The sequence below is a fragment of the Arvicola amphibius genome, chromosome 3, assembly GCF_903992535.2.
Source record: "Arvicola amphibius chromosome 3, mArvAmp1.2, whole genome shotgun sequence".
Lineage (NCBI taxonomy): Eukaryota > Metazoa > Chordata > Mammalia > Rodentia > Cricetidae > Arvicola > Arvicola amphibius.
Window position 1 is genome coordinate 184000391 of NC_052049.1, and position 26217 is coordinate 184026607.

The 26217-nt window shown below is 41.8% G+C and overlaps 1 protein-coding gene across 1 annotated transcript in view; it reads left to right on the top strand.

The window, feature by feature from the left end:
• Golga4 (golgin A4) overlaps positions 1–26217 on the top strand; it is a 96538-nt gene that overhangs the window by 36840 nt on the left and 33481 nt on the right. Inside the window, exons 7-14 of the mRNA XM_042054755.1 lie at positions 2828–2875; positions 4135–4191; positions 8036–8134; positions 8570–8702; positions 10419–10603; positions 10842–10925; positions 13080–13227; positions 24041–24219. Coding sequence (XP_041910689.1) covers positions 2828–2875; positions 4135–4191; positions 8036–8134; positions 8570–8702; positions 10419–10603; positions 10842–10925; positions 13080–13227; positions 24041–24219 — 933 coding nt within the window. The remainder of the gene's footprint in view (positions 1–2827; positions 2876–4134; positions 4192–8035; positions 8135–8569; positions 8703–10418; positions 10604–10841; positions 10926–13079; positions 13228–24040; positions 24220–26217) is intronic.

A 26217-nucleotide genomic window follows, 5' to 3' on the forward strand; every position in this document is an offset into this window, starting at 1 on the left:
CATTCTCATTGTACCAATATTTAAATCTAAATTTTTTATTATGTATTTTGTATTTACATGTGCATGCATGAATGCATGCTATAACACACGAGAGGAGAGGTTAGAAACAATCTCGTGGGAGGTGGTTTTTTCATTCCACCATATGGACCCCAGCAGTCAGTGTCCTTGGCTACAAATACCCTTGATCAATGAGCCATCTAGACAAACTCAGTTTTTAGTTTTTGGACATTTAAAATTTTGTCTATCATAAATCTTTAAAAAAAGTAATTTTTTATGTGTATAGGTGTTTTGCTTGTATGTATGTCTGTGCACCATGTGTATGTTTGGTTCACTTGGAGGGCTGAAGAGTATATTAGAGCCCCTGGAACTGTAGTTATGATATGGACAGTTGGGAGCTGCCCTGTGAGTGCAGGGAATTGAGCCAGTGTTATCTGAAAACAGCAATGCTCTTAACCACTGAGCCATCTCTCTAGCCCTCTAACATGAATCTGCTAACTGCTAAGTCCATGGTGACTCACTCTGTTTGATGTCAGGGAGGAAGTAAATAGTGCTTTCCTGACTTGTGTGTTTGGTACTTCGGGAACTGAAACTGTGTGCCTTCCTTGAGTCCTTCTCTGTAGCGGCGGTCGGAGGAATTTGGAAATAACCAAAATAGCCCTTTTAGAATAAATCAGTTTTAATAAAAGGAGAAAATAGGATACACTTACAAAGCCAAGGTTCCAGCGATGTAGAGAACCAAGCGGGAGAAAACAGGGGCGCCTATCCCAAACCCGGTTCTTTTTAAAGGTACCTTTCGCCCCTGGAGCGGCCACGCCCCTCAGAGCAGGGATTGGTCAGCCGCCCCAACCCTTCTGTCAGTGCAGTAAGAAGTTGTGCTTCAGGAAAGCCTTGGCTGTCCACGCCCTTGGTTATCATATCCCGTGTGCAGTGCTTGGCTTGGACATGGGTGGCATGTCTGTCAGTGTCACACTCGATCTTAATGCACAGTAAACTTCAGGGTTAGGGTGGAAAGGTGCCCAAGTTTCACCGTCTGTGTTGCTGGCTTACTACCTATACTGCCCAAAACAAAATGAAAATCTTGATGAAATACATAAATTACCTTTTTATTAAAACTATAAAATAGTTTTATAGTTTATAGCTGGCAAAATAGAAAGGAGTTAATCTCATGAACCCTGGAAATGTAAATGGGATAAAACTTATTATTTTATTTCTACTAATTTTAATAATGGTTTTAAATATTTTTGTTTATCTTTATGCTACTTTTATAGATTTATCCATAGTTTTATGTCTGAGGCTGGGACAACAGTATAGTTAGCATTTAAGTATGCCAGATACCGTTTACGTTTATAATGGCATTTAATTTTGTACCATCCTTATGAAGCGAATGTGAGTTTGCTCATTTTTGTAGAAAAGGGATTAGGGAATCCATAGAGACGAAGTAACTTGCTTAAGGCCGTCTAGGTAGCAGCTGGTAGACTGCTTGGCTCTCAGTCACTCTGGTTGCTCTCCCATTCTAGGCTATCTTAGAGCCAAGCAGCTGTTCAGGCACAGAGACTTCATAGCCTTTGCGTCTACTTTTCCTTGCTCTGCAGGTACCCGGGATGAAGTCATGCTGTAAGTGACATCTAACTCTTGAGCTGTTCTTCCTCCCACCCCACCTCATTTTTGATTACCAATAGCCTTTCCAGCCTAGAGTTAATAAAGGGTCCTGTTCCTAAGCAGAAGTTGTTTCCAGATTCTTAAGTCTATTCCCAGACTCACTTCCCTTACATTGCCGCTGCCTCTTGACTCAGACAGCAACAGTGACATTAGGGGCACACGTGTTTCCAAGGAAAATGGAGACTCTTACTAGACCATGCTCCCTACAGCTGCACTGAGTTTGTCAGAGCCCCTTGGCTCTGCTAATGTAGGTTGTGCATTGAATGCAGCCGTCAGCCGTGTGAAACCTGCAGGGGTAAAGGGATGTTACTCCATTGCTTCATCGAGTTGTGTTGAAATGCCTATTCTAATGTTTGGGTTAGGGCTTGGATTACTCATTTCTCTCTGCTAGATATGCATTTCTTTCTTCAGACGTTTTTATTATTCTGTTTAATATTGTAATCTAAAACACAAAGGTCACCTGGAGAACTTTAAAAACAGATTTCTGTCTCTCTAGTGAAGCATCATTCTAATTATTCTTTATCAATAAAAATTCAGGAGTCAGATATCAGGGTAAGAACCTGAAGGATCAGAGAAGTAGAAAAGCCACCAGTCCTCTCCAGCTGTTCCCATCCTTCTTCCAAAGAGGCCATGATCCCTCTCTACCCCACCTTACTACTTCCTGTCCTCTGTGGTTAATTTTGGTCAGATAGTGGCTAGTCTCACCCTCTGACTCCAAACAAGCTTTATTTGTTAGAATACAATGAAAATATCATGCAGCACGCCACTGTGTCCCTCCGTTCTCAGTGAGTCGGTTTTGGGTTAGGCCCTGGAATTTGTTTCCAGCAAACACTTGCACAGTGCTATCTGTGGCAGATGTCATCAGTCCATGACTGCAGTTGGGTACCTTCCACCTGCAGGTAAGTTGGCTGCAATTCTCACCTATAAATTAGGTGTTGAAATCTAAAGACATGCTCAGAGATTCACAGTAAACTTACAACTTACGTTTTAGAAATAGACTTGCCATGTTACTTAGTTGTTATGGATTGTATTAGGCTCAGTTATCTATACAGGACTGTTGTGATTGAGTTTTGACTTTTATAAAGAGAAAATTTTAGCATCATTTAGAATAATGACTTGTATTTATTGAGAAATAGCTAATGTCATTTTGGTGGCTTGTTTGTTTTAGCTCGTCACAGCGTATCAGACTCTTCAGAGGGAGAAGAAAAAGTTACAAGTAAGTGCTTCATTGCCCGTTGTGTCTCTTACTTGATTTTAAAGTTAGAAAGGGTCTTGTAGAGATGTTTACTCTCTTGTTGAAATAGTCTGTGTAGTTCCAGATTTAGCCTGTTTTACCATTACTAGAGGGTTGATAAAAGAGTGAGTGAGAGAGGCCCCAGAGATGTTTCTCATGATAAAGACCACAAGTAGGTATGGCAATCCCAGCAGCTCGGATTCTGTTACTGAGCCTGCTGCAGCACCCAGGGCAACACAGGAGGAGCCACGCAGTGCACCTGTAAACGTAGAATGTGTGGTCATAGTGTCTGCACCAGTCATTGCAGAGCTTCATGCAGAATCGTATTTGTACAAGTCCTGGCAAGCAAGGGACCGCATTTACACCATCACAGCTGCTCATGAGAATAGAGGACAGTATGTGCATCCACCAGATGCTTGCTGCTGGGCCACTAGGGGGAAACGTTTTTTTTGATACAGATGGCTACAGGTCATTTACAATTTACTAAGACTTGGAGGGGCCAAAAGTCCAGCATATTGAAACCATCGTGGCTAGGACATGGACCTTCAGGAGCCACAGGATGCTTTGGCCCCAGGCTCCTGAGTATCTGCAAAATTTTCAGAGTAGCTGGTGCTGGCAGAGGGCTGTCTGGCTAACCACTTGACAGATAGCCTGTCACGGATCTGGATACCAGCCCCACTTGATTTCTTTTTAATGAACAGTTACTAACTTAACCATCTGTAATGCTGTTCGTGAAAATTAGATTTGTTTTCTCGAGTCAGGATTTCTCTATGTTGCCCTAGCTGTCCTGGAACTCACTTTGTAGACCAGGCTGGCCTGGAACTCACAGAGATCCGCCTGCCTCTGCCTCCCGAATGCTGGGATTAAAGGCGTGTGCCACCACCGCTCTGCAAAAAATTAGATTTTTTTTAAAAGAAAAATGTTATTTTACATAAATCTTTCTTTACAACATAATAATCATAATTAACATGATCTGTGAACTCCAAGTTGTAGTGAAATCATTTGCTTCTCAAGTTTGCATTTACTTTACAGATTTCCTGTTGTTAAAGTTAACTGTAGTTAAGTTTGTAGCCTGACTTCCATGTCAATGCATTTTGGTAAATGTAGTTATTCACATGGCCAGAGAGGAATTCTGTGCTGTCACACTTTAACTCTTAGCAGATTTCCTGCATTACATAGCCTTGCTTTTCTGCATGAATATGCCATGTAGATGTTTAACCGCCTTTTTTTTTCTCTTAAAGGGGATATTGAGTCAGAGTCAAGATAAATCACTTCGGAGGATTTCAGAATTGAGAGAGGTAAGTTTGGTGACTGATACTTTAGAACAGTTTTAGAGCAATACTCCACAAAGTGAGGTGGGAAAGTGAGCCTGTGAGCTCACATACCATCTCTGGGGTTTCATTTGTGTGGTTTTCTGTGGTAGTTGTTGTTGTTGAAATTAATGAAATAAAAGTCTAAGTCTGCATTGTGGCTCATCAGTGTCCACTTGCAAAGCTACATTGTTCCACTGCTCAACATCCTAGGCTTCCTTTCGCCTTTTCTACTCCATGGGGCTTTGCTGACATAAAAGAACTTGTCATTTGGAGAGGTAATTAATTATTCATAGGGTTAGACTGAGCTCCTTGATGTCCCTCGGCCAGCATTTTACCTCTACACTGAGCCCACACTGGGAGGGCTTTTCAGTTGCCAGTCCCTGCTCCTCTGTGTTGTCCTGCCTGTAGCCCAGCAATAAGCAGACATTTACCGGAGCTTTTGCCACATCTGCTTTAATACTGCTCAGAATATCTTATTACATGGTTTTGTTGTGAATGTTGTTCATAGGTATCAGTTGCTACTTTTGTTATTATTTTAAGAGCTTTGAAGCAAATGATTTCATGACAAATAAGAGTAGTTTATGTATTTTATGTATTCTGAATAGAATTTTATTTATAGAATTTATCAGTCCAAGTCCAATTTAAAAGCACCAATCTGTCTAGAAAGTAGCAGACTGATAAATTTACAAATAGTGGTTGCTCCTGTAGACTGGGAGTGTAGCTCAGTGGTGGAACAGTCTGGAGAAGGAGGGAAGGAGAGGGCGAGAGCTCTGTCTGTGAGGGGAGGCAGAAGAAGGGCAATGGACTCGCTCCTCTGAGGGATCCATGTCACCAAGAACAGCCCTGTTGTTCCTTAGAGTGGTTTTTTTTCTTTTTTTTTCTTTTTTCCCAGAAAGGGTTTCTCTGTAGCTTTGGAGCCTGTCCTGGAACTTGCTCTGTAGACCAGGCTGACCTCGAACTCGCAGAGATCGGCCTGCCTCTGCCTCCTGGGACTAAAGGCATGTGGCACCACTACCCAGTGCATTTGTTATTTTTAATGACACATTGTGTTGCTCATATATGAATTTCTTATTTTGTTTTATTTATATTGGAATCGTGTTTACTTTCTAGTCTCTTGTTATATTTTGTATATATCCCATTCTTATTGTTTTGCTCTTTAAAACATTCTAAACATGAAGCCGGGTGGTGGTGGTGCGCTGCTTTTAATCCCAACACTCGGGAGGCAGAAGCAGGTGGGTCTCCGTGGGTTTGAGGCTAGCCTGGTCTACAAAAGCTAGTTCTAGGACAGGCTCCAAAGCTAAGAGAAACCCTGTCTAGAAAATAAAAAAAACAAACAAGACAAAAAATTCTAAACATGACCTTGAAAACTAGTTTATTTTTGTTACTTCACCTAGAATAAACATTGCCCCTTATCATACAGATAATAATAACATTCTTCCTTTGTGAGGTGCATTTTAAACTAATACTCTGGAAGAATCACTTGTCCCTATGAAGTGATGGTGAAGGGACCGAGCCTCACCCCAGTCTTTCCAAGTCCACGTTGCTGGTTTGACTTGAAAGACAGCTGGTCTGGAGAGCGTGGGCTGAGAGTGTAGCGAGCAGGGTGGGGTGAGAAATCACCTTGATGCTTTTTTCAAGTTACAAGCACCTCTGATTCTCCTGGAGACACAAATAATGTCTTTTTACTTAATGTATTGTTTGTTCATTTTCTTGCATTTTGAGAATAAATGAAGGTCATTAATTGTGCCGGCTGCCAGCGGTCGGAGGGGTTAGGAAATAACCACAATAGTCCTTTTATATGGAGCAGCGGGCGGGGCGCGCGAGCTGCGCGGGGCGCGGAGCCGAGTACCTGGCTACTGGGACGCACGTGGAGCGCAGGAGCGAGCCGCGGTTTCTGGTCCCGGTGCTCGGAGCTGCCCGTGAGGCCGGGCAAACAGCTCCTGGGCGGAGCAAAGCAGCAGGCCTGGCACAGTAAAAGATACTGCGTTGCTCCGAATGGAGGCGTGGGAATAATAATAATAATAATAATAATAATAATAATAATAATAATAATAATAAAAATGCATTCTCCGGCTCAATCAGCTAAATTAAAGTTGAGCCGGCTCCGCCCGCCTGTGTATTTTGAGCAGTAATCTGCCGACCGCAGCAGACTGTGAGGTATGGGTGGTTTCAGGTGGCTTGGCTGCCCGGGGTTTTGCCCCACGTTGGGCGCCAGATGTGCTGGCTGCCAGCGGTCGGAGGGGTTAGGAAATAACCACGATAGTCCTTTTATAATTACTCAGTTTTAATACAAGGGGAGAAAAGGGAACTTACAGAACCAAGGGTCCAGCGGAGCAGAAGGTACGCGTCGGAGAGCCAAGAACGGGGCTCCTTCCTTCCGGCGCCCCGATCCTATTTAAGGGGAATGCTACCCCGCTGGAGCAGCCACACCCCTGAACGCAGGGATTGGGCCAGCTGCCCCAACAATTAATTGATTCTGTTGGGTCAAGAAATTCAGTGTCTAGGTTTTATGCATGCGATGATTAGATACATGTACCATGGAGTACAGACTTGTTTAAAATCTAGAGAATGTTTGTTAGAGGTGGGCTCAAGTTTTGAGGGTGTTCACAATGGTGTTTATGGAGAGACACAGAATACTTTTTTTTTTTTTGTCCTGCCGCATTCTGCTAAGGAGTCCCTCACTGAGGGAGCTATCCTCAAGAAAGTGGGGCGTGGACTTCTGCTTTATTAATAGATGGGTAAGCAATGCAATATTCCTTCTTGCTGCCTGTTAGTATTTTAGGTGAGGTTTAGTATTTTTAGTATACAGAACACTCAGTATAAGATATGCCTTAGCACTTTGACAATTAATCAGTGTAAAGCAGTGCGAGACCTGGGTAGATAAGCCCTTGGGATCCTATCCAAAGAGAATTGCTATTGCAGATCTGAGAAGGATGGATTAAATCAAAGGGGGCTAACCTAAGAAATCTCTTCAGAACCCTGATGATAGAATTAAAAATCAAGACTTGGCGACCGGGCCTTGTTCATAGCCGTAGAAGAGAAAACCTAGACATTAGAGAGGAGTTAGTAAGAGTTGGGGCCTATGCAGGTGTCAACAAAACAACAAAAATATAACTTTGGCTATTTTAAATTCAGGGATATTTTAAATTTAATTAGTGAGGTAACAATGCCAGAACAGTGAGGAGGCTTGGTGTCCCACCTAATGCTTTCCCATGTTGGTTCATCTCCAACAGTCTAAGGAAGGGAGAGTGACAGAGAACAAAGAGGACACAGAACTGCACCTAAAAGGATAGGTAGAGTCAGTGAGGACAGAGAAGAAGGGAGCTGGGAGGTCGTTCTAGTGCCTGGTGCAGCAGAGATAAACATGGATTTCCGGTTAACCACCTTAAACATAGTACTTACAGTGATTTCAGGAGCTGGAAGTTTTCTTCCATGGTGGTCGAATGTTAATTCATCCTGTTGGCTCTGCAGATAAGAGTGACTTAGGCTGTATGGGGAGGACACTACTGGCATTCTGTTGCTGTGTTAACAGTTTAGCCCCACCTTGTACTTTTATCTTAAGCCCACTTTCCCTTCGTACACTACTGGTGATCACTGCAGGTCTTTACAAGAATACTGTTTCTTTGCAGACCTTCATATTGTTTAAGGAACGAAATTTTTTACTGATATTGATTTTAAATACTAATGTCTTCCACACTGAGGATTCTCTAATTCTTCTGTACCTGTTATCGTAAGAGTGAGGCAAGTCTGAAACAATGATGCTGTGAACTTGAAGTTTGTATCTGTTGTTTTATATTGGAAGCTACCTGTAATACCTTTTGTGTTTTAGGAGCTGCAAATGGACCAGCAAGCAAAGAGACATCTCCAGGAAGAGTTTGATGCTTGTTTGGAGGAGAAAGATCAGTACATCAGCGTTCTCCAGACACAGGTAAGAGTGAGCAAAGGCATGGAAGCCAGTGCTGGAAACGGGTTGTAGTTGGACAGCTGAGGAGCTTCACATGTAGAGAGGAAAAGCTTGGTTTCGAAACCCTTCCTTCCTTCCATTTTAGTACCATATCTTATTTGTTGTACTTTTTGACTGATTGTGGTATCCCCGTTGTGGCCCATGCAACGATAAACATATTGTTCCCTCCCTTCTTCCCTCCCTCCCTCCCTCCCTTTCTTGTTTTTTGAGATGGTTTCTCCAGGTAGCCCTGGCTGTCCTAGAACTCCCTCTGTAGATGCTGTTCTTAGGGATTTGCCTGCCTCTGCCCAAGGGCTGGGATTAGAGATGTGCACTGCCACCAACCAGGCTTTAGTCTTACTCTGTTTCTTACAAATTGTAAATATTCTGCCAAACTTGTTTCTACTACTGTTTTTTAAGGTTTCTCTCCTAAAGCAACGTTTACAGAATGGCCCAATGAGTGTTGACGTACCACAGCCGCCCGCTCCAGTGGAGCTCCAGGCAGAAATGGATCCTGACAAAGAGAAGATAGAGGATGTCGGGGAGCCCATGGGTAAGCTCTGTTGTTGTCAGGAGAATGTTTAGGATTTGAGCTGATAAGAGTGGACTTAGGCAAAAGTAAGGTATCCTTATCCCTATGTTTCTTTTTTTTTTTTTAAGATTTATTTATTTATCATGTATACAGTATTCCTTCCATGTATGCTTGCATGCCAGAAGAGGGCACCAGACCCCATTGCAGATGGTTGTTGTGAGCCACCATGTGGTTGCTGGGAATTGAACTCAGGACCTCTGGAAGAGTAGTCAGTGCTCTTAACCTCTGAGCCATCTCTCCAGCCTCCTCCCTAATGTTTCTTCAAAGATTTAAGTTAGTTTTTCTAAAACCATTTATTTATTTATTTATTTATTTATTTATTTATTTATTTGAGGGAAAAAAAACCAACTGATTTAAGACTTGAAAAATCGAATAAACTTTAAGGAGAGCACATTTTGAAATAATTGAAGTATATAAATTAAGTTACACTACTTTAGTTTTTTGAGACAGGGTCTCAGTATGTAACCTAGATCACGCAAGTTGTGATTTTTTTTCTGCTTTAGCCTTGGGGCTTACAGGTTTATGCCACCACACTTGGCTTATGGCTTTGTTTTCTTACAAAGTAAGAGACTCATGGTAGACTTTGGTCCAGTCAGTTAAGGAAAGCTGCTGAGTCTCAGCTGTCTGAGCTGTTTCTCAGGTGTGATGCACTCATAAAAGCTGTAGTTACCAGAGCTCCTTCCAGGAAGAGATCAGACTGTGACCAGAAAGAATATCTAGGAATACTTCTGACATGGAAACTAGTGGGACTTAGGAATGACAGCCTTCTAAGTAGGCTAGATCCGTTCCAGGGGAAGGCTGAACCACTAATGGTTTATACTTGGCATCTTCATATACATATCACACAGTAACTTGAGGATAAGCATTTGGAAGAGTGCTGTAGAGGAGGGGCCGCTCGTTGGTTCCCAGCCGCCCAACTAGCTTAGACCCAAAATAATCACACAGAAACTGTATTAGTTAAATCATGCTTAGCCCATTAGCTCTAGCTTCTTATTGGCTAACTCTTACATCTTAGTTTAACCCATCTCCATTAATCTGTGCATCACCACGAGGTTGTGGCCTACCAGCAAAGTTTCAACACATCTGTCTCTGGTAGAGGCTCCATGGCATCTCTTCTGACTCTGCCTTCTTCCTCCCAGCATTCTGTTTAGTTTTCCCCACCTAAGTTCTGCCCTATCAACAGGCCCAAAGCAGTTTCTTTATTCATTAATGGTAATCACAGCATACAGAGGAAAATCCCATATCAGAGTGCTACTTGGATTACTGGAGTGTTCTTTCTCCTCTTGGTTTGTCTCAGAAGGTAGGTAGGTTTGAGTAGAAGAGGACATTGCAGGGACTGAGCCTGTAGCTCAGTGGTAGAGTGTGTGTTTAGCTTACAGAAGGCTAAACATAGCTTCCAGCATGTTCCTGCCACCCTCACCTCTAAAAAGATGAACTGTTCCCAGAGTTCTCTTGTATTCCTTAAAAGATGTTTTTATTTCTTTTCTTTTCTTGATTTAGTGTCTGTGAGTGTTCACATGCTATGATGTATGTGCAAAGGTCAGAGGACAGCTCATGGAGGTTCTCTCCACCACATGGGTCCTGGGGACAAGCACCTTCCCCCACTGAGCATCTCCCTGGCCTGATCACTTGTGTTTTTACCCCTTTCCCCTGTTCATGCTGTTTTACCATTTGTAGGAGGTGGAGCTTCTGCTAAAACACTGGAAATGCTTCAACAAAGAGTGAAACGTCAGGAGAATCTGCTGCAGCGTTGTAAGGAAACAATTCGGTCCCATAAGGAGCAGTGCACACTGCTAGTCAGCGAAAAGGAAGCCCTGCAGGAGCAGCTGGAGGAAAGGTTGCAGGAGCTGGAGAAGATAAAGGTGAGGGGCAGCTGAGTAAAACCAGATGGACAGGCTCCGGTGCGGACAGGGTGGAGAGGGCGTCCTTGTCTGAGCACCCACATGCCCTGGGTCTTAGAGCACTCACCATACATTGGAGAGTCCTGTGTACTTCTCCCGATTACACGATAAGGTTTATCTAGGTTAGATAAGCTGCATAGAGTTCTCAAATGAGGCAAAGATTTATTAGAGATGGAAATGAATTTCTAAACTTTTTTAGGAGCTTCATATGGCTGAGAAGACTAAACTTATCACTCAGTTGCGTGATGCAAAGAACTTAATTGAACAGCTTGAACAAGATAAGGTAAAACTTCCAAATTTATGATACTGAGATTTGTTAGGGGCCCCCAAATTTGCTTTGAAAGCAGCTAGAAGCATTTATATGTACGTCTGCTTTTCTAAATTTTTTGTAGCTGCTTCCATGAAAACTATTTCTAATTTCTAGATTTATGTAGTTTTAGTATTAATAAGCCTGATTCTCTGATTTCTTAATACCAATCAGCATTCTGTCTTAGAGACAACAGTAGTGACTACAAAGGAAATCTGTTTGTAATTTATACCTATTTTGCAGAGAAAAAAATATTTAAAGTTAAGATCTGCTGACTGCGAATGGTTTCAGTATTTTCTTTCACATTGTAGAAGTAGATGGATCATTTCAGTTGCCTGAAAAGTAAAGCATAAATGTAAACGTAAAGTAAAGCGATAATGTATACATTAGCATGAGACTTCCTATGTGTGGACGTTATGATGCTTAGGGTCCTGGAGGAGTGAGGAAGGGCTGAGCTCACGGTAGGCAATGGAGTTAGAACAGCAGCTAGCACCTAGCAGGGACAGCTGAGAGACTCACAGGTGAATGAACAGCTCTGCCCTGCTTCATCCCAGGTTCTCCGGCCCTTTTGTAAAACATCTCCCTGTTCATTTCACACCATCTATCATCTTGTTTAATGCGTTGGTTCATAACTACAGTATTTTAGCTTAGCTTTGAAACAAAGTACTCTTTATTTCCACAGAACTAAAACTACCTAATGATCGCACCTAGCAGTTTAACAGCAGTTCATGACAGCATCTGCTCTCTAGTCATTTTCTGATTTTTCTTAGTATCTCATACATTTTTCTTTTTACAAATTAAGTAAACTCTTATTGTAATTGATAAGATTCTTAAGACTTCTTTTAATCTATGGATTTAGTTGTCCTTTCTCTCTGTTGTTTTCTTTCCTTTGTGACATGAGTTTTGGAGACAATGAAGGCCCACTGCTCTGTTTTAATTTTCTTGACTACGCTTTACTTCCCTGTTAACATTAGCATTGGCTGTCTGAGGAGTCATACTCCACAGCAGGGTCAGGAGGCCCTGCAGGGAAGGTCTGAGAGCCCCTTCAGGAGACTGGCTGAACTACCCAGATTTTTTTGTTTGTCTAGAATGACTGATTTTGTATGTGATGATTTGATTTCTTTCCACACCTTGACCTTTATTTCTGTAGCAGGAAGAGAAGCCTTTGGCAGAGTGGAGGCATGGCAGGGCCTTCCTTGCATAGGCAGGGGTAGTGTGGCGCCAGAGGGAGTCACAGGAGAGAAGAGGACTAGGGATGGCTGGGCTCCACTTGCTCCACCCAGCTGTGCAGCAGCTCCTTACATAGTGGATCAGTCTCTGTCTGTTAGGCCAGCAACCAGCTCTCAAATCATGACACAGAGACTTATTATTAGTTATGAATGCTCAGCCTACCTTAAGACTCGTTTCTGACTAACTCTTTTAACTTAAATTAACCTGTTTCTCTTTATCTACCTTTTGCCTCGAGGCTTCTTAACTTTTCTTTCTGTGCATCTTATTTTTCTGCTTCCTCCAGTGTCTGTCTGATGACTGCCTGGTTTCTGGCCTTGGGCATATCTCTCTTTCTCCCTCGTTCTCGTCTTCTTTCCCTTCTCTCCTCTTATTTATTCTCTCTGCCTGCCAACCTCGCATATCCCTTTCCTCCCAAGCTATTGGCCCTTCTGCTTTTTATTAGACCAATCAGATGCCTTAGCCCGGCAAGGTGAAACACATCTTTGCCTAGTTAAGTAATATTCCACAGCAACATGATATCTGGAATTATTTGTGTGGGAAAGTACAGATGTCAACTGTGACTGTTCTGGCCCTGAGTCACATTCAGAGGCTAGTTTTGTTCATCACTATTTATTAATATGGGAATCACCGCATCTATAGCAAGACTGTAAAATAAATCTTGTAACTGAAACATGCGGTGCTTAAAGTACTAAACTTCCAGTTAAACATTTCCATATCGACACACCTGTTCTGCTAAGGCACAGAGCAGAAACATAGGCTTCAGTTTGTGAGCTGCTGAAGAGTCTTCCACCGTCCTCAGTAAGAAATGCTTCTTCTGCCTCTCACATCTTTCAAGCTGTGCTGTGTGTTGGTGATGCAATTTTGTTATGCAAATGCTTTAGAGTCTGCACTTCTGTTCAGGGAATGGTATTAACAGAGACAAAGCGGCAGATGCATGAGACCCTGGAGCTGAAAGAAGAGGAAATTGCTCAGCTTCGTAGTCGTATCAAACAAATGACTACCCAAGGAGAGGAACTGCGGGAACAGAAAGAGAAGTCTGAAAGAGCTGGTAAGAACACAGGGGTGTATATTTTAGATCATCTCAGAATTCGCGGAGTATCTTAACAAATGAATTAGTTGTTGATATAGTTAAGATGTTACAGTGCTTGTTAGGGAAGGCATCTGTGGCCTGGGTGATTTTTCTTTATAATTTCTAAGTGGTAGAAGAAAATGTGACTGAGACCATATGTGAACTATTAATATCTATCCATTGTAGAAAATGCTTTTTGATCTCCACCTTAGAATGTTAAAATTCAGGCTTAATCAGTCAAACAAGTAATCACAGCAGGGGTCATATTTAAAATAACCGTTTCTTTATAGATGATATAGAGTAAATAGAAAGCATACAGTATGTATCTGTTTCCACTGGTCTCAGCAAACAATCCAGCATTAAACGTATTAGCTGACTAGAATCCAGGTCAGTGTAGTGTCCATTGCACTGAGTACTGAGTAGTCCTAAGGAAGAGGAGGGTGAGCAGGTCATCAAGGGCCTCAGCTAGTGAGCGGAGTGTAACTAGGGAGAGGTGGACTGCATACATGCTGGTCCCTGCAAGACTGAGTCTGCAGAGGAGCACATGGGCAGCAGCCGGAAACCTGTTTACTAAAGTGGGAAATGAAGAGGCTGGCTGTGGCCTTCAGACGTCTGTGTATAGAACAGACAATAGGAAGCGGTATAGGTGAGCATATGGAAGCTCATGTTGTATGTGGGAAGGAAGTGAAGTTGGAAGCAGAGCAGGAAGTTAGGTTTGAGGAAGAGAATGCTTTGGCTGCCTAGGGTGGTGGCTCGGGGAGGAGGAAAGGAGAGAGAACAGAAGAGAAGTAAGGGTCTGAGATGGTCCAGCGTTTTAATCTAAAGACAATGCTGAATGGTAAGGGGCTCTAAATTGGGAAATTCAGGCTTGACTACTAGAACATTTGTTTAAGATATTTTGAATTTGAATTAACCTTGGGGTTGCCAGTGGAATTGACTTGTAGGCATGTGGTTCAGTCTGTGGAGAGACTGGATAGGTCACATTAGCCTTCATGGTGAGATTTAAAGCTGCTTCAGTCTTTGTTGCTGGCTGGTGTTTGTTTACACTACTACAGTAATGGTCAAGCATAGTATCAAGGTGTGTGTCAGCACTTCTGTGGCAGTAGTCACACTGTACCTGCATTTAATCCTTATTTTCTATCAAACAGTACTATCATTCTCATTTTACAAATAGGAGAACCCAAGACTAATTTGTCTCCATTTATGCACAGAAAGTAAATGTGTAGTCAAGAATTTTTACTCAAGCATTGTGGCTTCAGAGTATATGTTGAGAGGTCTCAAGTTTGACTGATAGAAATAAATGAGAAGAAGTTCCTCCAGGCGGTTACAAGAACTGTTAAGTTTTAGGGAGAGTACAATAGATGTTTCATGAAGTGGGTGGTGGGAAGTGGATGAAGTTTTATAAAGGTTTTTGAATTTGATGAGGATTTGATTTCTAGGACACACTTTTGAGAAATGGTCTTAGAAAACACATTGTAAGGTACCAGTGAGGGAAACAGAGCCATGTGGCAGAAATACTTGATTAATACCATCTGTGCCATCTGTGGTTGTCCATACATCTCTCTCTCCTTTGTGTTGTTTTATGAAGATATTTGGAGATTTTAGTTGATAAACTTGTTCTCATTAAACCTAAGAATATTTCCTGTCGGGAGGATACTAGCTCCTTGAAGAATATGAGCTCCTAAACATAAGTGTCATAAGATACTACAGACAGGCTTGCCTTCAGTGAACAGAAGCCTGTGTGAGCCACCGTGCATAAGAGCCCATTGCAGCCGCTGTACATAGGATCCCTGTGCAGCCGCAGTGGATAGGAGCCCTGTGCAGCCGCAGTGCCTGGGAGCCCTGTGCAGCCGCAGTGGATAGGAAGGAGCCTTTGTGCAGCCGCAGTGAATAGGAGCCCAAATGCAACCACAGCACCTGCCATCAGGCCTTCCAGCTCTATAACTTACTATTAACCACATAGCTAGTCAAGAAGAAATGATGGTCAGGGTTTGAAATTTTCTTAAAATGAGTCATGCTTGTGGTGAATATTAAGTTGAGAAGTATAAATAGGTAAATAAGCAGTTAATTAATAAATATTCAAATTCCCCAGAAAACTTTCAGTCAGATCTTAGTGGTGCAGCTTTCCTTCCTTGTTTCTCTAAAACACAGCTGATAGACGTGTTTTCTCTTTAGATGTAATTTTCACAATGCATAGTGGGCAGGAGAGGTGGCTCAGTGGCTAAGAGTGTGTACTGTTCTTGAGAGACCTGAGTTATGTTTCCGGGACCCATGTTGGGCAGCTCACAACTGTCTAATCCAGCTTCAGGAGTTCCTAGGGTGCTAGAGATTGAACTTAGAGTCTCATGGAAGCCAGATATGTATTCTACTACTGAGCAACAGCCTCACGCCAAGAACTATGCTTTTGTAAATACTTTATCATCTGTATGTTGAAAAACTTTGATTTAAATTATTTAATGGATCATTAATTTTGGAAAGCTTGTAGACAACATAGTTCACATGTTTCTGTTTGTAGTCCTAACTATTAAGTGCTGTGGCAGAGTCTATAGAAGACTGATTGCACTCTGAAGACATTATAAATTAAACCCACCATGAGAACCAGTTTAGTAACTACCTGCACCTCAGCCCATGGCCTTAGTTGAGAAGACCTGTCTAAACAAAAATTGTTTTCAGTGGAAAGTGTGAATACCAATCAAAAGAAAACTCTAGATGAGTCCCTGGACATATAAGGGAAACAGTAACATCATTAAAGCTGACTATTGGTATTTTAAAATCATATGTGACCACATAAAATTGTTGCCAAAGAAGAGAAACTAACCTGATGCATTTTCTAGTGTCAAGAATGTAATTTTGGTAGTACTCGTAGGTGATCTATGACTGTTGATAGATAACTCCTTCTGTTGACTCATCTTTCCGGGTGTTGGCCCTGACTAAAGAACGTTCTCTGTTGCTTTTCTTATGGCATGTTTCATTGCACTGCTTCTTAGGTGTTTTTTATACAAGCTAATGCTGCCCTGTGTTATAGGACAAAGTCCAAGTCCACCTCTCATTTATAGAGAAGAATTCAGTTTTCAAATACCAAGGCATGAGCTAGGAACATACTGAATGAATAAGCACTTGCCATGGAAACCCGGGAACCATAGAAATTCAGATGCTCTGGAACCCACGCAGAAGCTAGGTACACATGACTGGAACTTATAATCCCAGTGTGCAGGAAACAGACGAGATTCCAAGGATAAGCTGGCTAGCTGGACTAGCTGCAATTAGCAAGCCCCAGACTCAATGTAAGACCCTGCCTCAATAAATAAAGTGGATAGGAATTGAGGAACATTTGATGCCATCTTCAGGCTTCAGTACAAACATGTACATGCTTACACACATATACACATGTGTGCCCAAACACATGAGCACACACATACCACATATACATGTATAGAACTACTAAGACATGAGTGTCATGAATGCTTCCACCAGGACACTGCGGTCTATTTCCAGCACTTTGACATCTGGAGGCCAGGAGCCTTCTGAAGTCTTGCAGCACAGCACTCTTGCTTTGTTCAAAACCAGTATGCCTGTTAGAAGCACTGTGCACAACTGTGATTTCATACCTTTCTAGGTATCACCTAAGATGATGCGAAGGTGATTAGCATCCAGTGACCTGATTGAAAATGTGGAGGAATGTCATTATTGAGCTTTAGACGTGCTGCTCTAGTTAGATGCTAGGAACTACTGAGATTGTCTTGGAAAGTAGGGGGGAGAGAAAGAGAGAGAGAGGGGAGAGAGAGAGAGGAGAGAGAGAGAGGGGAGAGAGAGAGGAGAGAGAGGAGAGAGAGAGAGAGAGAGAGAGAGAGAGAGAGAGAGAGAGAGAGAGAGAGAGGAGAGAGAGGGAAAGAGTAAAAGTAAAAATAAAAGTGCATCACTGTTGGAGAATACTTTAAGTCTTTAGATAACCCAGAGTTATATTAGAATAGTATTGTACATTTAACTTTGTATATTTTTATGCCACTATTTAGCATAATATTGAGAATCCTTGTATATATAGCTAAGATTCTAACATGTTTGTGCCATAGGTATGTATATCATTTCCTTGGTAACCATTTCTCTGTTGATAATTAGTAACTTCTTTTTAAACTTTTGCTCTTGAAAATACTGTAACAGTTCTATAATACAGATTAGTTTACATCTTTGATGCTTTTTCTTCTCTCATGAATATTTTACCCATGAAGCTTGTCTTTGTTACTTATGTTTAGGTGATTAAAATATAGCTAGCTATTGCACAAAAGAAACCATAAATCATAGCATTAACTCTGTTCGCAAGTAAAAGGAAACAAGATAACTCAGGCAGTGATGTGCTTGTGCTTGCCACACAAGAAAAGGTGAGAAGTTCTGATCCTGGCATCCGGAGAAGCAGCTGATCTGGTGGTACGCACCTATTAATCCCAGTGCTGGGGAGGTGGAGACAGGCAGATCTCTGAGGTTTGTTTGCCAACCACTTCAGCCTGCTTGATGGGCTGCTGACCAGTGTTAGAAACCCTATTTCAAAAAAGCAAGGTGATGGCTTCTGAGGATCAAAACCTGAGGTTGATCTCTGACTTCTACATGTATATGAAGAAGTGTGTGTGCACCCCACCCCCACACACTCTTTTTCCTCTCCCCATATTATGCAAATGTGTAGAATATTTTGCATGGACTAGTATGTTTCTCAGAGTGCAATAACTTTCATGAGCCTTTTTTTCACACCCCACCTTTGCTGAATTTATGTGTTTTAAGTGATTGACTGCATGTAAAAACTTGGGTTAAGTCATGACGTTCTTTGCTTTGTTACTGTCACATGTTTTCTTTTGATGGTGCAGCCTGATAAGCCAGACAGAAGTAGAAAATGTGCATTTGAAGTCTGGGGAGCCTCTGAAATAAGACTGTCTTTAATGTGTCAGATTTATGCATACATAACCAACCTAAACCACTGTGTGTGAGTTAGCCTTGATGCTAGGTAACAGTCTCCTTTAGTCTTAAGTCTTACTGAACATCTTATTTTTGTGCATCCACACATGCCAATAAGTGAATCCGGTGCCTTTCCCAAGCCTTGTATGAACAGGACTGGGGTAAGGCTGGCTTTCTTTCTGTTTTTTTCTTATCATGGGTACTTAGAATGAGCCTTTAAAAGAAAATTCCATGTTTCTCAGGCAAAAAAAAAAAAGCGAATTGAAGTAACCTTTATCCTATGTTTGGAAGTTATATTTTAATACTAAATGAATATCTGTTAGCAAGACTTATTGTTTTAAATAGGCTGTTTTATTTATGTCCCAAATACAATCATTATGGCTGGGAAGCCTCAGCATCTTGAAAAACTAATTTGTGACTAACAGTGAAATTTGCTTAGCTTTGCTGTAATGTAATATTTCCAGGATTAGAGACTTCTTAAGAATTAGAAAGCACATGCCATATCGGATAGACCTGCAAGTGTTTGAGTCAGGACAGAGGGAGTAGAACAAGCCTTGGTGCATGGTTGGGAAGTGGCCTAAGAAGTAGTTTGCTTGTTTGCTTGCTTGTCTTTTTTTTTTTTCCTTGACTTTTGAGATAGGGTTTCTCTGTGTAACTCTGGCTATCCAGGAACTGGCTATATTATATAGACCAGAGCTGACCTCAAACTCTCAAGGTCAAGAGTGCTGACTCCCAAGTGCAAGAAGTGGCTTTCAATTGGAGATGCTCTCTTAATGTCTGAAAGCCTGGGTTCACCTCTGCTCGCTGCACTACTTGCTTCTGCCACTGGGTGGTAGTATTTTATTTTCATTTACATAAACCAGAGTGCCATCTTCCAAGCTTTTTAATCCCAGAGAGGGACCTCCTTTAAACACTTCAAACTCAGGACAGTTCCAGGGATGCTGTGCTCCTGGTGGTCATGCTAGTAATTTAAACTAAAAAGTTTTTAAATTCATTTAATTTCAAAATAAAAACTATGTTTATTACTTATTCTCAGATTTTTATGAAATATAACTGCTTTTCAAAATAAAATCTAGTGTGTGTTGATGTATTGTGTTACTTGGCATAATGGAACACAGCTGCTTTTCTGTGCCTCTTCTAGTCTGCAGTCAGTCTATTGGCATGTAATCCATTAAGAAAGCCTGCTTCATGCAGATAGCTATTTGAAAGGAGAGTGCCTCCCGTGCCCTCTGGAGGGCCTTGCTCCTGGACACCGCTGCTCCAGGTGCTGTTCTGTTGTAGACTAGGTCTGTGGACTGGGTGGGATGCTATTAGACGTCTTATTGCTTTTAGTATTGGTTTCATCTCATTTACTTCGTAGTTGGTTTTTTTCTTTTCCTAATGACACATGCATTTTTCCCTCCCCAGGAATAGAGATGTAGACCCAGCTTACTCATTTTGATATCATTAGCCAATGTCTTAGGGTCAACATTTAATCTAGAGGTTGCCATCTTTGTTTGCTCCCTGAGATGGGAGCACTGGTCCTGGAGCCTCTTATGGAGTGCTGTCTAGGACGGGAACAAAACAGCGATACTCTGGAACTCCAGAACGCTGCTATTTGCTTTAATGATTGATTAGGATGCTTCAGGGAGGAGAGGGAAAGGCGGTGGACTGTTGAAAACAATGGTTTCTCTGAGTGTTTGTTTTTATTTCCTTCATCTACTTGGTCAGCTATCTTTGTGAAGTATTTTCTGTATGTTAGTCCCTAACATACAGTCGGCATGTGGTAGACATCCAGTCAGAATTTGATGGGTAAGTGGTGAGATTACTGAACTGTATAAGGCTGCCAGTCCTGCTCACCTAACTCCTGGAGTGCGCAGGCATCCACTTTTGTAACCCACAGATGGGCTGGACCTTACCTGAAGTGGAAAGTGAAGAGCTTGCAGTGACATCGCAGCCTTGCATCCGTTTAGCTCGTAGACAGTGATGCAGTCCTACTTTGTTGGTTACAATTTTGCCTATTAAGTTTTGAAAGTATATTTAGAGTGTTATTTTTGCCTTTTTTTTAAAACTAAAAATTGCCTGAGGTACATTGAATTTTGTTTTGGAAGACCACAGTGTGTGTTTCCAATACCGCGGCTGTTCGTGCTTAGCCTTCCTGCCCTGTGTGTGCCTTGACTGTGGTCTTCTGCACCCTGCATGGTAGTGAGGTGACTCATCGGCTGTGGCTCATGCACGCTTTTTATCTCACTCGCTTATCCTTTGTTATAGTGGAAAATAAAGGACGTAGGCATTCAGAACACACTACTGTAGTACTTTGAAATTCTAGCCTATTTTCACTTGGGGAAGAATCGGGAACTCACTTTTACAGTATTGTAGGATATGACCACCACTTTATTACGGTTGGTGTTTGCAGGGTCACACATACAGGTCTGGTTCCTCAGTAAACTCTCATTATCTCCTATTTAGACGTTAAAAATGGGATTCACTGTTGGAAGCAGAATGTCTGAGAAAGTGGTTTTCATTGTGATATAGTGTAGAATTCATGGTAGGTTTGAGTGTTTCATCTGTTTATTATATGTGGATATTTGAAATTTATTTTATTATTAATGCTGTGGGAAGCATACTTAATAGTTTTTTAAAGCAGGAAGGAACTTCAGTCAGTGAGTTTTGTGTCTGTTAGCACATGGCGCAGTCTGACCTGCTAAGGCCTGGGAGCCTATGGTGGGTGACTGGTTAAGAAATCTTGGCTGGGAGAGATTTCTACTCAACTAAGCGTGATCAATATCAGCACCTTTAGATTTCAGAATACCGCAGAGCAAGGAAGGGTGATTTCTCCCTTTCTCAGTTCTCCTATCGAGCCCATGTGTTAAAGTTGATTTACCATCTCATAGGAAGATTGGGGTGCCCCATTACTTCTTTTGACTATTTATTTTGGATATTTGATTAGAAGATTACAAAACATTTTTCTAACTGTGAAATCATTTAGTTCTCTGATCTAAGAGGAGAGTAGATTTAATTGAAGAACCATGGAATCAAGTCTGTTCTCCTGTTATCATTTCATCTAAATTCTGAGTGAGGGTCAGAGCATCATCAGGTTCTGCAGAGTTACCTTTAGAGATTTCTGGGATGCAGACTAGAAGGCTGATCGATGGTTTCCTGAGAAACAACAGTGGAAATGTGTTGGTGATTTCTGCAGTCGTCCCTGTCCTGTTCCCCCACTTTCTCAGTCTTTGTATCTTCAGTACAGACTAGCAAGTGAGCACTTAGAGAATCTCCCATCCTCAGGCTGAGTTTTAAGAGAAGAAACTGGTGTTTGGGAAGTAGCAATACTTAAGGGTTGCTGTATGCCTGGCACTAGAATTTATAGTAAAAACATAGCTAAATAAAGCAAAGATACTGTTTTTCTTAAATATTTTACTTTCCAGCATCTTGTATTTCCAGGCAAATGTATAATTAAACCAAGATTCTTGAAAAATGATTTCAGCCAATTTCTTGTTCCTTTGAAATACAGAGTTTATTTGAGCCTCGTTTTTATGCTTTTACATATGCAAGATGAATAAATTGGCATTTTTTTTTCAAGATAGGGTTTCTTTGTATATCTTTGGCGGTCCTGGAACTTGCTCTGTAGATGAAGCTGGCCTTGAACTCACAGAGATCTGCCTGTCCCTGCCTCTTCAGAGCTGGGATTAAAGGCATGTGCCACCATACCTGGTTGGCAGATTTGCATTTTATATCAAAGACTTATTAGTTGTCAGAAAGATTAACTTTGTAATGCTGTTGAGCACTGACCTATGCTTCCAGAGTTCAGCCATACCCCTTCTGTACCTAATGCTGTTTACTGTTAAGAAATTGCTTTAGAATAGGTGTTTGTGCTCAGGTATTCCTGTGCCTACCGTTGCCTGAAACCAACCTGGGTCAGTGCCTTAAGTTAAAGCCCCTATATTTCTTAAACAGCTTCATTAGTTATATAAGATACATTACATGTGTTGGTGAACTGTCTCCTGTGGACTGATTCTTGATAGATTTGAAACCCTTCTGTCCACTGAATGTGTAGTGAAAAGTCTCAGGACTTCTGTAGGGCTAAAAGAGACAATCTAGGACAATAGCAATAGGGTTCTCACAGGGTGTTTGTTCATGGTGTGTGTGGATCTGCTCATACACACACACTCACATATCCATCCACACATATATCCACAGGAATACACACACACATACTTTGGCACCAAGTTACTCAGCTGTTGTGTTCGTTGTATGACTTGGTTGGATGCTGAATGAGCGGTTTTGCTCCCTTACAGACTTAGAGGTGATTATGTCTATAGGGCCTGAACTTATCTTACCTATGAACTGTTAGTAGAGCCCTTCTGTATGCCATTGAATTAGGTAGTTTTCTTTCTAGTCAGCTGAAAAGAAACCTAGTTTGAAACTTAGGCATGTAGTATGCTTTGTTTCAGAAGTACATTGTTTAAGTATGTGATTTACCCAGTAAATGTTTAAAAAGAAACAAAAACCCTGTGTTGTAGGGAGAGGGCCCCTTGTTTGTTCCGGCCCCCCAGTTAGCTTACACCCGAAATAACCACACAGAAACTGTATTAATTAAAACACTGCTTGGCCATTAGCTCTAGCTTCTTATTGGCTAATTCTTTTTTTTTTTTTTTTAAAGATTTATTTATTTATTATGTATACAACATTCTGCCTTGATGTATGCCCGCACGCCAGAGGAGGGCGCCAGATCTCAGTACAGATGGTTCTGAGCCACCATATGGTTGCTGGGAATTGAACTCTGAACCTCTGAAAGAGCAGCCAGTGCTCTTAACCTCTGAGCCATCTCTCCAGCCCTTATTAGCTAATTCTTACATGTTAGTTTAACCCATCTCCATTAATCTGTGTATCACCACGTGGCAGTGGCTTACTGGAGATTCTAACCAGCGTCCATCTCAGGCAGAGGATCCATGGCTTCTCTGACTCTGCCCTTCTTCCTCCCAGCATTCAGTTCTGTTTTTCCTGCCTACCTAAGTTCTGCCCTATCAGGCCCAAAGCAGTTTCTTTATTCATTAACCAATGAAAGCAACACATGAACAGAAGAACCTCCTACACTACCCCTGCTCTTTTATATTATAGTTAAAAAGTCTGAAAATAAGATTTGCCAAAGAACTGTTTTTCTTAAAAATGTTCTAGTCAGGCATAGTGGCACATGCCTGTAGCCCCAGCACTCAGAAAGAGGAAGCAGAAGGACTGCTAGTTCAAATCCAGCTGGGCTATATCATGAGACCCTGACTCAAAAAAACAAAAAAAAGAGTCCTAGTGAGTATACAATGGCATGACCCTGTTGATGAGAGAGTCCTAGTGAGTACACAATGGCATGACCCCGTTGTTGATGTGAGTCCTAGTGAGTACACAATGGCATGACCCCGTTGTTGATGTGAGTCCTAGTGAGTACACAATGGCATGACCCCGTTGTTGATGTGAGTCCTAGTGAGTACACAATGGCATGACCCCGTTGTTGATAAGAGAGCCATCAGAATGCAGTTGAATTGCGTAGTGCAGAGTAGTGGTCTGACCCTATTCTTGAATTTGTCAGCAAAAACATACTTGGTGGGGAGAGGGGAAATGTTAATGATTTACTGTATTTTCGGAGTCTGACTTTAGGCTCATAGAAACAGCTGTAACATTCAAACCCAGAACTCACCAGCCACAACACTTGGATTCTAGTGATGGGACACAGCCTGGAAATGTCTCTTAGGACAGTGGCGCATCTTCTAACCTGTCCTGCCGCTACAGCTGCTCATAGATCCTGTGACTTGGTTGTGAAACACTTGAGCTCAATGATAATATTTCTTGAGATACTTGTTTTCTGCTCTTTTCATTATAGCTTTTGAGGAACTTGAAAAAGCCTTGAGTACAGCCCAAAAAACTGAAGAAGCACAGAGAAAACTGAAAGCAGAGATGGACGAGCAGATAAAGGCTGTTGAGAGAGCAAGCGAGGAGGAGCGCCTCCGTCTTCAGCATGAGCTGGATCGGGTGAGACAGGAGGCCGTCAGCATGATGAAAGTAAGGGTGACTTTGATCAGAATGGTTCCGGTCCCATGCTGAGTCCCCAAGTCTTTGATTGTAAGGAAGAGTCAATTTGTATTTTACCCATAAACGATGTTCAGATGCAGTGAGAAAGCACTTTGGTAGAGAGGTTCATGTTTAGACAGTTACCTGGGTCCCTCAAAGCCTTGCTTCCTCCCCAGCTCCAGTGCTCCTTACTGGCTCTCTGACCTGAGCCTCTGGAAGGCAGATTGCTTAGCTGTTTCCATGCATATCCTAGGAACTCAGTCATTAAGGTTGCTTGTCTAACATGTGTGAGTTTAAGGGAACTTGGGAGTATGTGGCTAAGGTTGGGTATTTAAATGTTTTAAAGGATAATTGCTGGTTTATTGGGTTTTATGCACTGGTGGGGATCAAATCTTTGATTTTACGTATGGGTAAACACTTGTTTACCATTGAGCTACAGTCCCAGCCCTGAAAAGATAGTTATCTGTGTTATCTGTACTCTTAAAAATATATAGATATTTTCAAAATGAATAATCTTTATAAAAAGTTGTCTTTTTAGAATTTAAACCATTGGATTTGTTTGTGTGTATGAATAAGTCCCGTATCGTGTGGAGGTCAGTACAACTTGAGAGAGTTGGTTTTCTCCTTCTACCATGTGGGTTCCACAGACTGAATTCAAACACAAACCTGCTTGTTGTAAGGAGGTTTTTTGTTCCTGGCTGCTCGGAAGCTTAGACCTGAAATAATCACACAGAAACTCTATTATTTAAATCACTGCTTGGCCCATTAGCTCTAATTTATCAGCTAGCTCTTACATTTTAATTTAACCCATTTCTAGTAATCTGTGTATCTCCATGTGGCTGTGGCTTACCGGGTAAACTTCCGGCATCTACTACCGGGCTATATGACTTCTCACTGACTCCGCCTTCTTTCTCCCAGCATTCAGTTTAGTTTTTTCTGCCTACCTCTAGTCCCTGAGCAGGCCCAAGACAGTTTCTTTATTAACCAGTGGTATTCACAGCACACAGAAGGGACTCCCACATCACCTGCTTTACCTGCTGAGCCATCTTTCAGGCCCATAAAGTTGTGGACTTTTGTTTTTTCTTTTTCTTTTTTGGCTTTTTGAGTCTGGATTTTTCTGTGTAGTTCTGGCTATTCTGGAACTTGCTCTGTAGACCAGGCTGACCTCAAACTCACAGAGATCCATCTGCTTCTGCCTCCCAAGTGAATGTTAAAAACAAGCGCCACCACCCCATGGCTTTTAGAGTTGTGTTTTAAGAATAAGGAGCCCAAGTCTGACCTGATCAGCAGGTGAGAGTGCTTGCTACAAACTATGGTGAGACAGTTTAGAAGTTATTTCTCTCTCACAAAATCCTGTTGTTTTCTTCTGACATTTAGATACTTTCATTTGTTTATGCTTACATGTTTGTTCTGACTGAATTTATTTGATATGAGGAATAAGGTTGAAATCCAACTTAGTTTTTCCCAGGACATTGTTGACAATCTCTAAACCATGTATTTAATAATGTGTCCCAGTAAGGGGACTGGCATCAGACTCCAAACTATGTATGTAATAATGTGCCCCCAGGGGACTGGCATCAGACCCCAAACCATGTATGTAATAACGTGCCCCCCAGGGACTGTCATCAGACTCCAAACCATGTACGTAATAACGTGCCCCCAGGGGACTGGCATCAGACCCCAAACTATGTATGTAATAATGTGCCCTTTGCCCCCGGCATGCTGTTATATCTATTACATAATAAATGTAAGATATTGAGCACATGTCCTTTTTTCTGTGTACTGTGCACTGCTGCTCCACTGCTGTACTCACTGTGTCTGAGGAGCTGCCCTGCCTGGGAGCCTCCCCTCAGCACCGTTTCTCTTGGTAATGGCGATGGGACATTGTTGGCTCTTCTAATGTGTAAATTTTGTCTCCTGAGCAGCCTCCCTCATTCTTTTGGTGTTTGATTACATTAACTTTTTACATTTATATAGGGAAACTTGATA